At 39.1% G+C, this 18,487-nt stretch overlaps 1 protein-coding gene across 1 annotated transcript; it reads right to left on the bottom strand.

The window, feature by feature from the left end:
- Positions 1 to 3,844: 3,844 nt before the first annotated feature.
- On the bottom strand, positions 3,845 to 10,495 carry yeats4 (YEATS domain containing 4). Its single transcript, NM_001004981.1, has 7 exons — positions 10,263 to 10,495; positions 9,353 to 9,472; positions 7,794 to 7,860; positions 7,615 to 7,709; positions 6,611 to 6,703; positions 5,812 to 5,899; positions 3,845 to 4,106 (listed from the first exon to the last, which is right to left on the bottom strand). The coding sequence occupies exons 1-7, from the start codon at positions 10,311 to 10,313 to the stop codon at positions 3,937 to 3,939; spliced, it is 684 nt and encodes a 227-aa protein (NP_001004981.1). The 5' UTR covers positions 10,314 to 10,495; the 3' UTR covers positions 3,845 to 3,936.
- Between the last annotated feature and the right edge of the window lie 7,992 nt (positions 10,496 to 18,487).

Here is an 18,487-nt window from a genome sequence, read left to right as displayed (position 1 = left end):
TAAAAATCGCAGCAACTCCCCATGGGACATTAGCCTTACAGAACTGCTGCTCTGAGTCCTCCGTAAAAAGAAATACTGTATTGCATTCTCTTGCTTCTATTATGTAGACATGGGATTCTGTGTTAGACAGCTTAAACCTGTTCAGGGTAGAGCACGAGCCTGCGCAACTTGTTTCAGCCATTAATTAAGTAGCCATTAATAATGACCGCAGAACAAAGAAATGTTTTATATTAGATAAACGTTATTAGATACATTACTTTTTTTCTTTAGTAATGTGCATTATCCTTGCTTAGCTGCATAAATCCATATTGGTGTCAATGGTTCTTTTAGGGTTATTAAACATTCTTCTTGTAGCTTTAACATGATAATCCAACTTTCAGGAAAGCCCCTAATTCAGAAAACTCCAGGTCTCAAGCATTCCAGATTATATGGATATGATACCATACCTGTACCATAAAAAAAATTCTATACTGTTTTGTTTTTTTCATTAAACTCACCCTTTGGCATTTCTAAAGAGTGAATGTGTGACTGACTGACCCCAACATGTTGCTCACCAACCCCTTCTCTCAGTCCCCCCAAACCAGGTAGTTATTTTTGAATTCCCAACTTGCTGGCAAGTTTTGGTTGAATAAAAACAAGATTTACTACTAAATAAAGCCCCCCTGTAAGCTGATAGTGTGCATAGAGACTACCTAATAGTTAACAAAGGGCTGGTGCCCTAGACGTAGAGTTAGCAGATAAAAGTGGATTTTACACTTGATTTTTTGCCTCTTGTCTTTTGATGGTCTTTTTTTTTTTTTTTTTTTAATATGTTTTGTAACTGTTTTATGCTTTTCAAATGCAAGACTAACACCTGTTGCCTTGCCTACTTTGTAACTTATGCCATGACTGCAGGTAAATAGGTCTTTTTTTTATGTTTGTTCCCCCCCCCCCTTTTTTTATGTTTACAGTTTTTCTAATAAAATGCAGTTCTTTCAAAATATCCCTTGTTGTGTTTTTCTCTACACTCCATTCTACAAATTAGTTTCCTTGCTCAAAGTAGTTATACATAGGTTTGCGTCATTAGCAAACTCACACATTTTACACTGCTAATAATGCCCATTATATCAACATGGAATGGTAGGTACATGCAATGCATTATGGGTAGACTGATAAAATAGAGCAAGTTTATTTTACTTAAAAGGGGCTAAGTCACTTAAGGTTGCATAGATGCTTTTATACTTATACATACATATACATTTGGATGCAAAATAACATTCAATTGTTAGTGAAAACAACTAACGCAAGAATCTGCACTAACTTTTCCAAATATGCTCTTTGTAACTTATGGTTACATTTTATTTCACAAACTTTGAAACATAGGAACAAAGAAAATAGTAATTGTAGCATGTGCAAACATTTGGACACCCTAGTCAGGACTATGGCACTATGCGCTACCGCAGGTAACAAATATCCCAAAAATGACTGCAAATAAACAGGTGACGGTCTGGCCTAAATGCAGGAACATGGCTCTCTTTGCAGTTTTCCACAATTAAGCCACATCGCTGCAAGTGCAAAATTCATCCTTGTGGCGATCAGAATGCTATTCAATGGCAAGCCATTTTCAGTAGAAATTGCCCACAGTAGTGCAAATTTAACTGTGGGCCCCAAGTCTCCCTGTTTGCCATCAACCTAAATCAGTTTTTGAAAAACACCCCCTATGGCTTGTAAGTGCCTCTTGTATCCAGAGTCATTATTTCACGTTCTTCGTTGTAGATCACTTCTCATTACAAGATCATCTTGAACCATTTTACATGTTTAAGATTTGCCCAAAGATATTCAGTAATGTGGAAGTTTTGCCTTTTTGGCCAGCATACAAGCTCTTACAGATGTTGCCTTGACTTCTATAGTTCCCCATAACTGCTATTTTTTGATATTACAGATTGCAAAAAGCTTTCAGCTTACAATTTCCAATCTTTTTATAGATATCATTTAGATCTTCTTAGATCCTCATTTGCTTAGAGAAGGCCATTTTTGTTGATTGAAAGCCTAAAGTTTGTAGTGTCTGATTTTATTACAGATACAGCAAAATCTTCTGGTACCTAACCAGCTCTAAGCTGCTGTACAAATAACTCTTGCCCCTTTGTTTTTCTTAAACTGCTTCACTCATAATTACACCTAATTGTTTCCTAGCTCTTATGTATATTAAAGGAATAGTAACACAAAAAAATTAAAGTGTATAAAAGTAATAACAATATAATGTACTGTTGCCCTGCATTGCAACAACTGGTGTGTTTGCCTCAGAAATACTACTATAGTTTATTTAAGTTAGCTGCTGTGTAGCCATGGGGGCAGCCATTCAAAGGAGAAAAGGCACAGGTTACTTAGCAGATAACAGATAAACCCCCATTATATGGGGCTTATCTACTAGTTATCTGCTATGTAACCTGTGCCTTTTTCCAGCTTGAATGGCTGCCCCCATGGCTACACAGCAGCTTATTTATATAGTAGCTTTTCTGTAGCAAGAACACCAGTGCAACAGTACATTATATTTTAATTACTTTAAAACACTTTAATTTTTTGATGTTATTGTTCCTCTAAGAATTAGAACAAATCTTCTTGAACTGGAAGTCAGCAACTTTATTATGTAGGCACCAGCATGCCTACATAATTTGGGGCTTCCTGTGTGGCTCCTCACTGCTCAAAAAGGCTGCATGTTGGTTACAGTTGTTGCACAGTATATTTTACTAAAAAATATTGAATTGAAACAATTAATTCTCAACAAAAGATTTGGCCAGTCATATATTCAGCTTTGGGGTTCAACATTTGAAAGTTAGATTTACTAACTGGGTGTGGATACAGAAGATCATTTGCTGTGGGCATGTCAGTTAAGCAGCTTATACATGGCAAGACTATCTGGACATATGTGGGCATCATAGATTGAAAGTTTCATCTGCTGATGCACTGCGTTGGCTAGTGCTTTAGCAGATGAGGATGCAGCCCTATTTCAGTTTCTGCAGTTCTGATCAACATCCTGAACGAACTAAAGACCAGTTGGTCGGACATCATAGAGCAGTTGTCCAACTCAAGGCCCACATACTGGCTGTGGCCATCTAAGAGATTTATGGCCTCAAGACTGCTTAAGAACTCTATGGATTACATCACAATTTTATTACAATAGCTCTATATATGGAAAATGTTAGACACTGCCATAGTTGATTGGGCGGTGCATGGTCCCTTTCAGAATGCTGTCTCTATACAACCACAGTCATCTTAACCCAGTTTTGCTAAGCTCTATGGTTATGCATTGTCTGGTATTCAGACTACAAAAGCATCACCAAAAACTGCAGAAGATATGGAGGTAAGATTATATTCAAAGCTGTGTTAATAGAAATGTGTTATTGTAGTCTACAATTTAAATACATTAACAAAATAATTTGCTGTTAAACTCAAGACTATTCTATAGCTACAAACAGAGCCTGATTATCTTAACACAGAAGTGTAATTTGGATTATTGCTTCTCATTCTAGGCTATCTCTTACTGCTTAGAGCAGTGCTGTCCAATTGATATGAAGTAGGCTGATTATTTCTCATATACCAGGTTTGATGGTCAGATTTAATTCACCATGCTCCACTTGAGCCCACATATTTTCATTGTGTCTTATCAACCCTCTTCAAAATCGGGCCTAGGAAGGATTTCTATGTACCTACCAGCATAGACACTTGATTATTTTAAGGGCAAGGGAGGGAGAAGAAAAAATTCCTTTTTTTTTTAATTTAATAATACAATTAATGGGTCACTGCCAAGTATAAATAAGTGTGGTGGGGTCACACAATAAAAACAAACTAACACTGAATTACAACATTTATAAAAATTCATTTTTACATAACTGCAGAAAAAAATGGACCAAAAACAGTACCAGGAGAATGCTATACAAAACATAACAGGGAAAAAAGTTAAATGTCTTTAGTCTGATCATCTTCTTCAAGTTTCTTAATTTCATTTTTTAAACAGTTTATTGTTTCTCGGCTTGCTTTTAACCTCTCCTTCAGTTCAGATATTTCAAAGCTTGTTTTCTTCTTTGCACTTTCCATCTTCTCTTTGGTCTTTGCTTCCAACTCTGAAACTAGAAAGTAAGTGAGAAGCTAATCAGTGTTCACAGATCAAAAGCCATTCCTTAAAGTGAACAGCATTAACAATACTCCCCAGGCAGCAGTCATTTAAAGGAAAAGTAACACTAAATTTTCAAGATGCAAATTTAGCTTTATAACACTTTGATTAACATATAACATAGAAAAATGGCAATATCCTAAGTTGTTAATGAATAAATGACACTACCATGTATACATAGGGCACAGTAAAAAACAGTGATATGGCGACTGATAGTTCTGGAAGTTAGTTTCCTGCATTCTCTAGCGATCATTGAGGCGAATGCTTTGAAGGTGATCAATAGCTTTTTCTCATGCCAGTTCAGGTAGAGGGGTGGGCAAGGAATGCTGTTTTAGCTCCTGCTCTGTTTTGATTTCTGTGGGAGCGAGTAGGCTGCTGAGATTGTACAGGAGAGGGAGAGGGAAGCCAACTGAAGTTTGTCACAAGAGAAGCTGCTGCCTGAGCCATCAATACTTGGTAAGGTTACTTATGATAATATTTCTGTATGATAAATTTGTGTTTAATGTAAAATATTTGTTACTGGTCCTTTAAGGACTCAGTGGCTATCATGCTTGACAAACTTCCTGTGATCCCTTGAAAGTACCATTTTACCTTAAAGGACATGTCAATTCCAAAAATTTTGCCTAATAAAAGAAATCATGATTTCAAGCATCTTTCCAATGTGAATGTATTGAATTTTTAGTGCTTTAAAAGTTGTGTTAATATAAAAAGCAGCATTTGCGGAACTCCTGGTTGTTACTTTTTAAACAATGTTGCAAAGGTCAGTCTCCTCTAGCAAGGCAGGTCTGTTAGTCTACTGGTTTGTGTTACATTGTTTCAAACGCCAGAGCCACCAGGGCATAGAATAGAAAAGGACAGACAAACACTGCTGCTAGTAGCAATTATATCTACAAATAAGTCAAAAAAATTGCAAATTTGTAATGAATGTATATTGCAATGTTGCTTAGAATTAAGATTTTATTAGGCACAATTATATTTTGGGTTCACTTGTACTTTAAGGCCCTGCTCACACAGAACATTGGCTTTTCTAGGCAGGCAGAGAGAAGTGGATCCACTCTTTTACAGCCCTGCACAGATGCAGGGAGAGGCATAGATTCTGCCCGAGTGCAGGTACATGGAGCAGAGGGTCCAGAAAATGCCTTCCTTTGTGTTAAAGGTTGCTCTACGCTCAGTGTACCTGCACTCAGGCTGAAGCTGTGCCTATTAGTGCATGTATACCGGGCTGCAAAAGAAAGCGGATCTGTTTCTTTTTGATTACAACACGCAGGCTGCAAGAAGTGGAGCCAAAGCTCTGTGTGACCAGTGCCTAAGCCTCTAAGAATTGAGAAGTAAGGCCTACTTAATCCTATTTCACAGTCAGATTAATATTTACCCAAAAACGCTTGCTTCCTTTACGTAGTCAACAAAAGAACCTATTCTTATTTAGAGACCAGCTTCTAATCTGGAACCAGTGACTAGTAATACTGTTACTTTTGGCTGTATTATGAATATACCCTGGCTAGAGGAGTAAAAGTATCAAAATGCCTATAAATGAACAATGATAAATCCAGTTTCTGTAGCTGTGTCACATACTTTTACACCTGCCATCCAAAAGTCTTCTGAGCCATGGAAGAAAAGACCTTTCACACATTTAGTTTTTGAAAAGGAAACCTAATACTTACATTCTGTTTCATGTTTATATGCACCAAGTGTTAACTGCCGTGATGTTGTTAGAAGCTGCTGCATCATAGCTGTAGGATCCTGGAATATCTAGAAAGGAAAATAAAAATATATTAAAGCTTTGCTAGCAGAGACGAATGATCCATTTTCTGAAATCATACCATTCTTACACAGCAAACTGACTGGCTAATGTCACAATGTTTGGCAATCTGATGACTAGAGAAACAACTTCAAGAAAAACACAGCAAATCCAGTTGATCTGACGTCTTACTATAGATATCATTGAATAGTTACTGCTCACTACTTACTGTGAGCCACACTCCTCTGCAGCCCCAGCTGATTTAAGAACATAGGTGCTAAACTGCAACATTGCAGTTATACATATCAACCAATCATGCCTTGGCTTCATTTTCTACCTTGCAGTACACCATACAAAGGTAAATTCTGATTGGCTGCTACTGGTAACTGCTCTTGTACACTTTTGCATCTATGTTAATGATCTAATACTACCCTACACATATACTACCCTTAACCTCTTGCAACACCATAGGCTGTGGCTTGGAGACAAAGCTAAAGAATGCAGAACAATGCAAACAAAATCTAGTCATCATCATAACACCAGAAATATACATGTACACTCAGCATTAGCTAAATATCAGGCATATGCTGAAAATGTGTGTCTGGTCTAGAGCAGTTTGGTGAAAGTAAGTATTTTTTGGCTGTGTTGCGGAACTGTATCTAAACCACAGCAGAGTTTGTAAACAAGGGCTTATTTTACATACTTAGCAACAATTTTCTTACCATTTCATCATAAAACTCAGACACCACTGTCTTCTTTCCTAACATTGCATTTGTGTCAGACTGAAATAACTTCAACAAATGGTAGAGTGTAACCTGAAAGCAAACAAATACAACTTTCAGACCAAATTTGGAAAACACTATTGGACTAAAAAATACAAGCAGATATTGGGATTAAAGGAAAACTATACCCCCAAACAATGTAGGTCTCTAAAAAAAAATATTAAATAAACATTTTCATAATATAAAATACACTTTTTTTTTTAGTAGTATGTGCTATTGGGTAATCCTAAATAGAAAATTGCCATTTTACGGATTAAGGGCCGCCTCCTGGGATCATAGGATTCACAGTACACACAAACAAGCCAAGGCACACATACATGCTAGGCCCCATCAGCCAATTAATGGACAGAGTTCTGTCTCTTGCTGCCACATTTCTTCCTGTTACAGTTAGAGCTGCATTATTTCTGGTCATGTGATCTCTGAGGGAGCACACAGCCCATCACTAAATAGTGGATCAAGGAAAAGGTTGTAAAAGGGAAATTTTACTGATAAACATATTCCAGTTTGGTGAGATTCTTTAACAGGTCTCTTAACATAATATAAACTATCTGTTGGTTAAGTATTCATTCTGGGGGTATAGTTTTCCTATAACCAGAAATGATTATGCTGGGGGGAAAGCACTAAAAGCAAAATTGCAGATCTATCTACTAATGTAATAAGCACATTACCATTGTTTTCAAATAGACCACCGCAAATAATGCCTCTTTCCCTTACTTCATACAATCATCTTATTTTCCCACACGTACAAGGCTTAAGTCTAACTACTGCAAATTGTGGTACAGAATTGATGTACCCTCTGGAATATGTATTTGCATCATTCAGTAAAAACCCATTTATTAAATTCAGAATCCCGAGACCTATTATGATTCCAATTAGTTTGCCACTCTTTCTAAACATAACTAGAGTGGTTTTCAAAAATGCACGCTGATGCACAAAATACTTACTGGTCTTTCATTTGGATCAATAAAAAAGATTTTTATGATGATCTCAAATTCACCCCATCCTGTTTCGGTAATTTCATAAGGTGGCTTGGTAACAACTGTAAAGCAATCAGAACATGCACATTGAGACAACCCATAAGGGCCTTTATATGGCAATTTACATAAAAGAGCTTAATAGTTACCTCTTAATGGATTTCCATAGCTTTCATGCAACTTAAATTGGATTTTCTTCACATATGCAGACATGTCCTAAATATTCAGAAAGTCCATTAAATATTCAAACTGCTAAATTCACAAGCTACATCTACCTAGCCATTGTTCTGAACCCAAGCAGCCTTTATTTGAATAATGTTATGAGATAATGGAAGTAACACACAATGTCATATTCAATACTTACTGTGCTGTTCCAACTAAAGACATTCCACTTTAGCACCCACATACTTTTGGTCATATAGTGTACTTCACTCATAATTTTTAAAAATGTGCAATACAGTTATGGGATCTGTTATCCAGAAAGCTCCAAATTATGGAAATCCCATCTCCCATAGACTCTTTTATTCAAATGATTCAGAATTTTAAAACTGATTTCCTATTTCTCTCTAATAATAAAACAGTACCTGGTAACTGATCCCAACTAAGATATAATTAATCCTTATTGGATGCAAAACAATCCTATTGGGTTTATTTAAATGTTTTATTGATTTTTTAGACTTAAGGTATAGAGATCCAAATTACAGAATGACCCCTTATCCGGAATACCCTTGGTTCCGAGCATTCTGAATAATGGGTCCTATACCTGTACATCATATTGATGTACTGAACAGGCAGGCAGAACAGATCCTTAAGGAGTTTATCTTAATGATAAAAACTTCTGCAAAAGCCACAATTGTCCTTTAGACATTCCTTATAAAGGGAATATTTACAGAGTTTATATAACTTTTATATGTCTATAGGTCTCACTGGAGATAACTAGGTGTCCCTTTACTAACCAATACAAATCTCTGTGCCTCCAGTATCTGGTGCAAAACCTGCTGAATTTTACTGGAGTTCTTAGAAAGAATTTTGCATTTTACTTAAAGGAACAGTAACACCAAAAAATGAAAGTGTATAAAAGTAATAAAACTAAAATATAATGTGCTGCTGCCCTGCACTGGTAAAAGTTGTGTGTTTACTTCAGAAAGTCTACTATAATTTATATAAATAAGCTGCTATGTTGCCATGGAGGAAGCCATTCAAAGGAGAAAAGGCACAGGCACATAGCAGATAACAGATAAAACACTATTGTATTCTACAGAGCTTATCTGTTATCTGCTATGTAACCTGTGCCTTTTCTCCTATTTTCCAGCTTGAATGGCTGCCCCCGGGGCTACACAGCAGCTTATTATATAAATTATAGTAGTGTTACTGTAGCGCAAACACCAGTTTTACCAGTGCAGGGCAACAGTGCATTATATTTTTATTACTTTAAAGCTCTTTCATTTTTTGGTGTTACTGTTCCTTTAAAATTAGTGAATTGTGCTTTAGTAAATCCGCCTAATATCTTGCTGGCTATGGTTGCCGCAGACTACAATGCTTAATACAGCTAAAAAAAAAAAAAAATCTATAACCTGCAAGTACTTCTAGGCCCTGCTTCAGCAAAAAACTCAAGCCTTCCTAGTCCCAATCATACGTAATATAAGTAGTCTGCATATTTTTAAATTGCAAATACATAAGCGCATGTATATCTGCACCGAATTAGTACCTCATTACGATATGGTTTCACGTAAACTGTCCACTGGTGGGTATGGCCATCTTCTTCCCTTTTCTTGCCAAAGTAACGGGCCACATTTCCATACACTATTGGCTTCACAATAGTAACGCCCTTAAAAGATGAAAACAAATTGCTTAGCAGAGACGCTAGATCACAAATTTATTCTAGAGGCATCTGCCTTAACAGCTGAATCGGCAGAAGGAGGTAGAAATCCTATTGTTTCTACCTCCTTATCTGCTGTTTCAGCCCTGAACGTTAGTGGCCCATTGGGACGATCTTTCGTGCGACCAGATCAAAAATCGCCACGTGTGGCCACTTTTACTGACTTGGGTTTATGTATGGGAGTGCGCAGTTGCTTACTCTTTATACAATTGGGATGATAAGTAAAATAGGGCAAGTTTGCTCAATCAGAGCTAACAATAAAATATCTTTCTAGAAATGCTTGAGATGAGGTTAAAGGAGTAGTTCATCTTTAACAAAATGCCCCATCTACCATCCGGTTAATCTCCTGTAGAATGGGGGGGCACTGAAGCACTGGGTATGGAAGGAAGACTTCTGGGATATGTGTAGCCCGCTGTGCCCTCATACAAGTAAATATTTATAGGAGGGCAAATCATACCAAGAATACTTAGTATACGGCAGTGCCCTTTCTGGTCACTGAGCTCGTCCAACGCTAAAACGCTCCTCTCGCTCAGCCAGAAATGGGCCCGTCCATAGATATCCAGGCGAGAGCGCACACAGGTAGTTCCACTGAAGATGAATTCTCAGGTATAACAGCCAAGTACAGACTCACACAGCCCCAGTAATACACCTGCCCTATGCAGAGCACTAGCCGGACCCAACGACATACCAAGCGCCCTCCTTAAACCAACACAAAGCCTACATTCCCTACTTGCTTCACCTTCACTCTCCCTCCTGAGTCCGGGCCGAATTCAGCCATCCTCTTGAACATATTGCAGCGGGAGGCGGCCGGGGAGGGGCCGGGGCAGTTCACAGTCGAACACGCACAGCTCACTGCAGAAAGCTACAAACCCACATTGAAGAGAAACCCCGCAAAAAGCCAAGACTACCAGCGATTTCGCCGGAACGAGCCGTCGCCCAGCTCCAAGAACAAACAACCCGCTATTATTTGTCCTCACCCATAAGCTTGTACAAATGGTACAGTCCGGCCAAAACCCCCTCCCCTTTGTCACTACTGCCGCCTGTTTGTAAGCGGGTAGCGTTGTCTGGTGACGAACTTCCTATAATTATGTGGGCGGGTACTTGAAAGCACCTTCGCCATTTTTACAAGTGGCATTATTGTAAAGCAAAAAATAAGAGATAGCTATACCATCTATTATTCTCAAGCAGTCACAGTAGTGTATTTGCTTGTCACAAATGTCCTTTAATGATGCATAAAAGTTAGTCATTTTGTTGTGATAACTGAAACAAACATAAATACTGGTACAACATGTCTGGTTCAAGTAAGATAAACGTGTGTTTATTTAGTTCAAACTGTTTAATGTTTTGGGGTACACCCCATCATCAGATGTACTAGACTGGGGGTCCCGAAGCTTTTTTTTTTTTCCTGAAAAATATTCAAATACATAGGGATTCAGAGCACCACAAGCATGAAAAAAGTTCCTGTGATGTGCCAAAAGAGGACTGGAATTTGGTAGCCCCTGTGTGGACTGACAGCCTGCAGGAGGCCTTGTTTGTCAGTATGCTTGTTTTATGTTTCCAAAACTTGCTTCCAAGTCAGAAATTCAAAAATAAACACTTGCTTTGAGACCACTGGGAGCAACATCCAAGCGGTTAGTAAGCAACATGTTACTCACGAGCCACTGGTTGGGGATCACTGTACTAGACAGCAGTGAATGATGAATTGGCCATTCACAGTTTTGTGCTCAAAAACTGCAAAATGTATCATTGCAAACAATGTAACCAAGCAACTATTAAAGTTTTAAAGGGATTCTGTCACAAAACACATCAGTTAATTGTGCTCCTCCAGCAGAATCTCGTATTGAAATCCAGTTTTCAAAAGAGCACACCAACATTCCGGTAAACGATCTAGAGTTCCCTGATATCAAGTCATCAAAAAATGTGCCTCTGGGGCATCTTAGATGACATTATCCCTACTAACCATGCCTGTAACCAATACCGGTCCCGGCTATTCTATGCTAGAAAAGACAGTAATGCATTGGATGGGTGCAACTCTACCCAGTGCATCGTCATAGCAACAATTGGTTAACAAAGCAACACATCAGAAACTAGAAAGGGAAGTTTGAGAACAAACTTTGTGTTGGGTTGAACAATGTGAAGTCACTGAATGAAATCTGATCTGTTGTTGGCTCTGCCTACTTTTTCTAACCTTGGACCACAATTATATAGAAAAAACCCCTGTGCAAAGTTTGGGGACCTTGGTTTTAATAGTGTCTGAATGGCAGCAATTTAAATTTCCCCACTGAAAGTCAACGAGTGACATCTGATGGCTCCACCCACTTTTTCTAACCTGGAACTGCAGTTACCCAGTGACTAAGTTTAGGGACCCTAGGATTAATAGTTAAATAATGGCAGCAGTTTAAATTTAAACCAATAAAAGTTAATAGGTAAATTGTGATTGGTGGTTGGTGGGTGTGTCTACTTTTTCTAACCTTGAGTCGAAGTCACCCAGTGACAAACAGTGAAAATCAATAGTTAAAATCTGATTGGCTGTTGGTGGCTCCACCCAACTCTGAAACACAGTTACCTGGTGACTAGCTCTGCAAAGTTTAGGGACCTTAGTACTAATATTTAAAGAATGGCAGCAGTTTAAATTTAAACATACAGTATGAAGGCTATAGGTGAAATCTGATTGGCTGTTGTTGGCCCTGCCCACTTTTCCAAACTTGGAAAGTTTGGGGACCCTGACATTAAACATGTGAGAATGGCAGCAGTTAAAATTTTCTCCACTGAAAACAACGAAAGAAATGTGATTGGCTTATGGAGGCCCCGCCTACTTTTTCTAACCTTGAATGCGTAGTCACCCACTGACTCACTGTGCAAAGTTTGGGAACCCTGGCATCAAACCAATACAATTTAATAGGTGAAATCTTATTGGCTGTTGGTGGCTCCGCCCAACTAACACTGCAGCCCCCTAGTGACCAACTGGGAAAAGTTTGGGGACCCTGACATTAAACATGTGAGAATGGCAGCAGTTAAAATTTCCCCACTGAAAACAATGAAAGAAATGGGATTGGCTGTTGGTGGCCCCGCCCACTTTTTCAAAACTAAAACTGCAGTCCTCTAGTGACCAACTGTGAAAAGCTTGGGGACCCTGGTGTTAAAGGAACAGTAACACTAAAAAATAAAAATGTTTTAAAATAATTAAAATATAATGTACTGTTGCCCTGCACTGGTAAAAGTTGTGTGTTTGCTTCAGAAAGACTACTATAGTTAATAGAAATAGCTGCTGTGTAGCCATGGGGGCAGCCATTTAAATTGAAAAAAGGAGAAAAGGCACAGGTTACATAAGAAGATACCAGATATACTGTGTAGAATACAATGGGAATCTGCTAATTATCTGTTATCTGCTTAGTAACCTGTGCCTTTTCTCCTTTTTTCAATTTAAATGGCTACACAGCAGGGTATTTATATAAACTGTAGTAGTGTTTATGAAGAAAACACACAACATTTACCAGTGCAGAGCAATAGTATATAATATATTAATTATTTTTATACACTTTCATTTTTTGGTGTTACTGTTCCTTTAATACTGTGAGAATGGCAGCAGGTTGAATTTCCCCATTTAAAGTCAATAGGTACAATCTGATTGGCTGTTGGTGGCTCCACCCACTTACAAAAATACAAAAAACCTTAAATGCGTAGTCACCCAGTGACTGACTATGCAAAGTTTGGGAACCCTGGCAACAAACCAATAAAAATCAATAGGTGAAATCTGATTGGCTGTTTGTGGCTCTGCCTACTTTTTCTTACCCCTGGTGTTATTACTGTGAGAATGGCAGCAGGGTGAATTTCCCCATTGAAAGTCAATAGGTAAAATCTGATTATGTTATTACTGTGAGAATGGCAAGTAATAGGTAAAATCTGATTGGCTGTTCACAGCTCCGCCCACTTTTGGGCATCCAACAATCATCATATTTTCATTCAGGCTGAACCCATGACTGTATGATTCAAGTTTGGGGAGTGTCGCCTCAAAGCTGTAAGATTGGCATCAGTTTCAATTTCCCCATAAAAGTCAATGGGTAAAATTTGATTGGCTGTTGTTGGCCCCTCCCACTTTATGGTTTTTTTTTTTTTTTTTTAAAAACTTGAATGCGTAGTCACCCAGTGACTGACAGTGCAAAGTTTGGGAACGCTGGCATCAAACCAATAAAAATCAATAGGTGAAATTTGATTGGCTGTTGGTGGCTCCGCCCACTTTTTAAATCTAAAACTGCAGTCCCCTAGTGACCAAGGGTAAAATGTTTGGGGACTCTGGTGTTATTACTGCGAGAATGGCAGCAGGTTAAATTTCCGCCAAATCAATAGGTAAAATCTGATTGACTGTTCACAGCTCCGCCCACTTTTGGGCATCCAGCAATCATCATATTTTCATTCAGGCTGAGCCCATGACTATGTGATTCAAGTTTGGGGAGTGTAGCCTCAAAGCTGTAAGATTGGCAGCAGTTTCAATTTCCCCATTAAAGTCAATGGGTTCAATTTGATTGGCTGTTGTTGGCCCCTCCTACTTTGGGGTCATCCAACAAATGTCACTGTTTCATTCGGGGTGACCCCATGATTATGTTATTCAAGTTTAGGGGGTGTAGCTTCAAAGCTGTAAGAGCGGCAGCAGTTTGAAAATCTTCCCTGTCAAAGTCAATGGGAAAATTGGGGGGGTTCAGAGCGGCGCCACAAAAAGACGGGGGGCCGGATCGCTTAGAAAAGCACAAGCAACCTGCTCCGCTATAGGGCGAATAAGTGTGGAGAGTTTGGGTGTTGTACCCCTAAAACTGTAGGAGGAGTAGCGTTTAGAAAATGGGGGGCGCTAAGAAGAAGAAGCCAAAGTGGAAGAACAGTCTGTTGGGGTTTTCAACCCAACACAATTAGGGGTAACCAGACTAAATTTGAATGTATCTAGACAACATTGTTGGATTCAGGATTTTATTAACAATGTACTATCCTCCTCTGTACCAACTCCTACACTATGTAGTTTGTACAAAACTTGCTGTATTACCTTGCTAAACCCGCTATAAAACACTGTGACCTGGAAACCAGTTTGCCTTGTTTACTTGATTTGTGTATTAACATAATAATAAAAATCAACCTTTAAAAAAAGAGCAAACAGATTTTTTTATATTTAATTTTGAAATGTGACATTGGGCTGGCCTTGTTTTTAGTTTGCCAGGTGCCCTCAGCCATATGACTTGTGCTATAATAAACTTCAGTCACTCCTTACTGCTGCACTGCAAGTTGGAGTGATATCCCACCCTGCTCCATCAGCTGATCAGCAGAACAATGGGAAGGTAGAAAGTTAGCAGCTCCCTGACACCTGTATTGCTAAAAATGCTCCCAAGCCCCACCAGATATGATAAAAGATATGATAACAGCACTCAGCATAATTAAAAATCCAAGTCTGGCTCACCCAATTCATGACTCCTCCATTTACATTGAGCAGGAGAAACAACAGCTTATCTGAAAGCAGTTCTATCATTGTTGTGCTGGCTTTTTTTGAAAGCTCAGAATCAGGCACATTGACCTGAGATTGCTGCCTTCAAGACTAAAATGGTAGAATAAATTATTTGTAACATACACAGAGTAATTTAGAAATAAAAAATTCACCAAACTAATCATGACAGAATCCCTTTAAAAAGAACAACATAACATATACCTGCAAACAGGGAAAACACTGAAAATATGCTTCAAAAGGAACTTACTCTTTACCCTACCAAACAGGAGTTGTAGAATCTTTACCTGGTATATACATAATATTCATATTCAGTATTCATCTGTTGCAGTAAAACCTGCAACATGGGGCTGATTCTTGGCCTGTGGAAAAACAGAGGCCAAGAATCTGCCCCTACACTGGCATCTGCCTTATTCTTTGGCTCTGAAATGCAAATGTGTTTCTTCCCTGATATCGGCCACATGCGCCTTCACCAATTCTGACACAATCCTAATAATGGTTCCAGGTGCAGCAAAAAAAAAAAAAAAGGCTGATGCCAGCATAGGGGCAGATTGCATTTAAAAATGCAATAAAATGGCTAAAAATGCAACAAAAGCACCTAAAATGAATTATAATTGTCAAAATAAAGTGCAAAAGATATTTCACAGTGCAATTAACCAATATGCTATTTGCAATGGCAAAATAACATGAAAGGAAAAATACCATAAAACTGGTTTGGTGTGTATCTATACACTTGCCAACTGTACCTTGTATGTGTGAGTGGTATAAATGTGTGACACCCCCTGATCCCCAAAAAGTTTGTGTGTATGTGTCCATAAGTGTAAATGTAAGTTATCACTGTAAAATGTGTGTGTGTTAGACTGTAGAGCTATGGATATCCACAGAAACTTTCTAGGGGGGGCAGGTAGGTAAAAGTATTACAATTAATAATTATACTAATATTTTGTTTTTCCAGCACAAAAATGCAATCGGTGAGTCTGCACCGAGGCAAGTGCAATGCTGAAAGTCATATTAAGTCATAGTCTTAAATCCATCTGGCTCCTTCTTCCCTGTGGATAGCACAGCAACACCCAACACATAATTATACACCTTAGGGACCACCTAACTCCCAGAACAAACCCCCGCCGGGTTAACACAGGCCCACACAAGCGGCATAGGGCAGGCAGAGTATGGCACACACGGGGGGCAAAGGTGTCACGATCTGTATCCCAAAACTCAGAACAGAATCCACGCTCACGCTCACGCTTCTGCCTATAACCGCCGCCTTTCACGTCGGGAGGAGCCCTTCGTAACTCGGATGCCGCCAGGACTTGTTATGAGAGACCCAAGGAGAGAGTTCTGAGCAGGCACGGGAACCAATCGTATGACAGGAAGGTGGGGAACACTTTAGAGTAGTCAGGACGGGCCGGGGTCAGCAACGATCGGGCAATGCAGTACAGAGTCAGGATCCAATGGAATAGTCGGTCAGGCAATGGTCGGTCCAGGCAGCAGGCAAGAATAGTCAGGAACAGGCAAGGTCAATACAGGCAGCAAACAAGAGAAGGTCAGGTACAGGCTAAGGTCAAACACGGCAGGAACGCAAGAGAAACACACCCAGGAACTCACAGGAATGCGCGTGCAGAACCCGGAGGTACCCTGCTTGCACTTTACTTGTTGTGCTGGCTGAAATATTTTGACCGGACTGTGTGGAGAGTGCCGACTCTCTAGGCTGTGCACCAAGTAGTAATTCTCTGGAGGAGGTAAGGGTGTGCTGGTGTAAATATTTTTCCTACAGGCAGAGTATGGTACACACAGGATGGAGGGGGACCACAGGCTGCCAGTTGGATAGCACTGGCCTACAGCATCTTACAGCAGCCAGAATTCACAGATTGCCAGTTTGGTCCTGGTAGTGGTGCAGGTGTGGGGCTATCACGGGAAGCAGACATTTGTTTTGCCTGAACAGGCAGAGTGCATTTCTTTTTTGTAGGGGGGGGGGGGTAATAGCAACATTAAAGGATTGATTAAACAGGGCTGCCATCAGAAACTTTGGGTCAAGTACAAGCTGGCCATCACTGGAGTCATCTCTCTGTAGTTGTGGAGCTACAACATGGAACTGGCCACTTCTCCTGTATAAACTATAGCAAAAAGGGAAAGCTACCACTACATTTAGGCAGGAGTGCAATGAGGCTGTGGACATATATAGCTGTGGACAGCTACAGTCAAGTGACCCCAGTGGTGACCAATAACCTTGGTTTTAACCTTGGAAAGCAGATTGCTGTTAAAAATGTATAATAAAACAGTAAAATTCTTAATGAATCAGATGAAAGTGTGTGTAGGACTGGCGGGACCAGGGCATTTTTTATTAGCTTTAATACACAGATTGTCTTAACATCCTTGCATATTGACAAGGGGTGACTATAGAAAATATCTTCACTGTTCCCTCTAAGCTGTGCACTCATGCTCATGTACACAAATTATGAGACCAGTGCTTACAATAAATTGTCGTGTGCACAAAACAATTTGTTGGAAACACATCATTTTGCACTGTGCATTACAGTCTTTTAAGCACACAGTTTTAAAAAGTTTGCACAAAATACATTTTGTGCACATACAGCTGAAAAGAAATTAGAGGGAACATCTTGTCTGTGTTATAGGGCACATCAAGGGCCCATACAGTAAGTAGCTTATTGATTTATGTATTGGGCCACATTTTGGTCTCTATAGCTAACATCTGATTGGGGAATGCCCAAATAGCTATCTAGCAGTTCTGAAAATCCCATAGTGACCACTCGCTTTTGTTTTGAACCCAACACAGGACTGGGGGACAAATGATTGGAGTAGCCAAAAATCTGCAGGTTGAGTGAATTACAAGTTTTCATGATATCAGCTCCAATACATAAAATACACACAGTTGACTGTACATTTTTAGAAAGTGAAATGTAATGCTTTCAACTTTTTGTAGGAACAAGTTTATAACAGAAAACATTACAAAACAACAAAAGTGATATAAACATGATTGTTTTATTGCTTAACAGAAAGGCAGTAAATTGCAAGCATTAGGTGTACATTATGTCTGCTCAATGTCAATTTTGTTTCTTGTAATATACCAAAGATCTGCATTCCATTTAAGGGATACAGTAACTTTTTTATAAATGCTGTGAATTTTTTTTTTTTTTTACTTATTATTAAAAAGCTATATTTGTCTTGATTGAAGAGAGTTGGGGTTGCCTAGGCAGTAGACAAGCTGTCTGTAACCACAGCACAAATGTATCTCTTATGACACCTTCAGGTTGGAATCTAATCTTAAAGGAGAACTAAAGCTACAAATTTTGTACATTATATTTTGGGGTTTTCTAGAAACTCAAGGGCCACACAGCCCTTTTGCAGGGAAGATCTGTTCCTCCAAGTATGCCCCCAGTAACTCCTTACCTTCTTTTCTGCTGATTCACTGCACATGCTCTGTGCTGCTGTCACTTACTGAGTTTAGGGGCCAACTCACAATG

This window comes from Xenopus tropicalis, chromosome 3 (genome assembly GCF_000004195.4).
Source record: "Xenopus tropicalis strain Nigerian chromosome 3, UCB_Xtro_10.0, whole genome shotgun sequence".
Lineage (NCBI taxonomy): Eukaryota > Metazoa > Chordata > Amphibia > Anura > Pipidae > Xenopus > Xenopus tropicalis.
This window is presented reverse-complemented; position numbering and strand designations above follow the sequence as displayed.

Bases quoted from the DNA above. Each gene is read 5' to 3' on its own strand.
- yeats4 (NM_001004981.1), bottom strand. From the start codon at position 10,313: ATGTTCAAGAGGATGGCTGAATTCGGCCCGGACTCAGGAGGGAGAGTG. The intron at 9,473-10,262 runs GTGAAGCAAGTA...TCATCTTTTAAG, and splicing joins ACTCAGGAGGGAGAGTGAAG to GGCGTTACTATTGTGAAGCC. The intron at 7,861-9,352 runs GTACTAATTCGG...CTGAATATTTAG, and splicing joins TGAAACCATATCGTAATGAG to GACATGTCTGCATATGTGAA.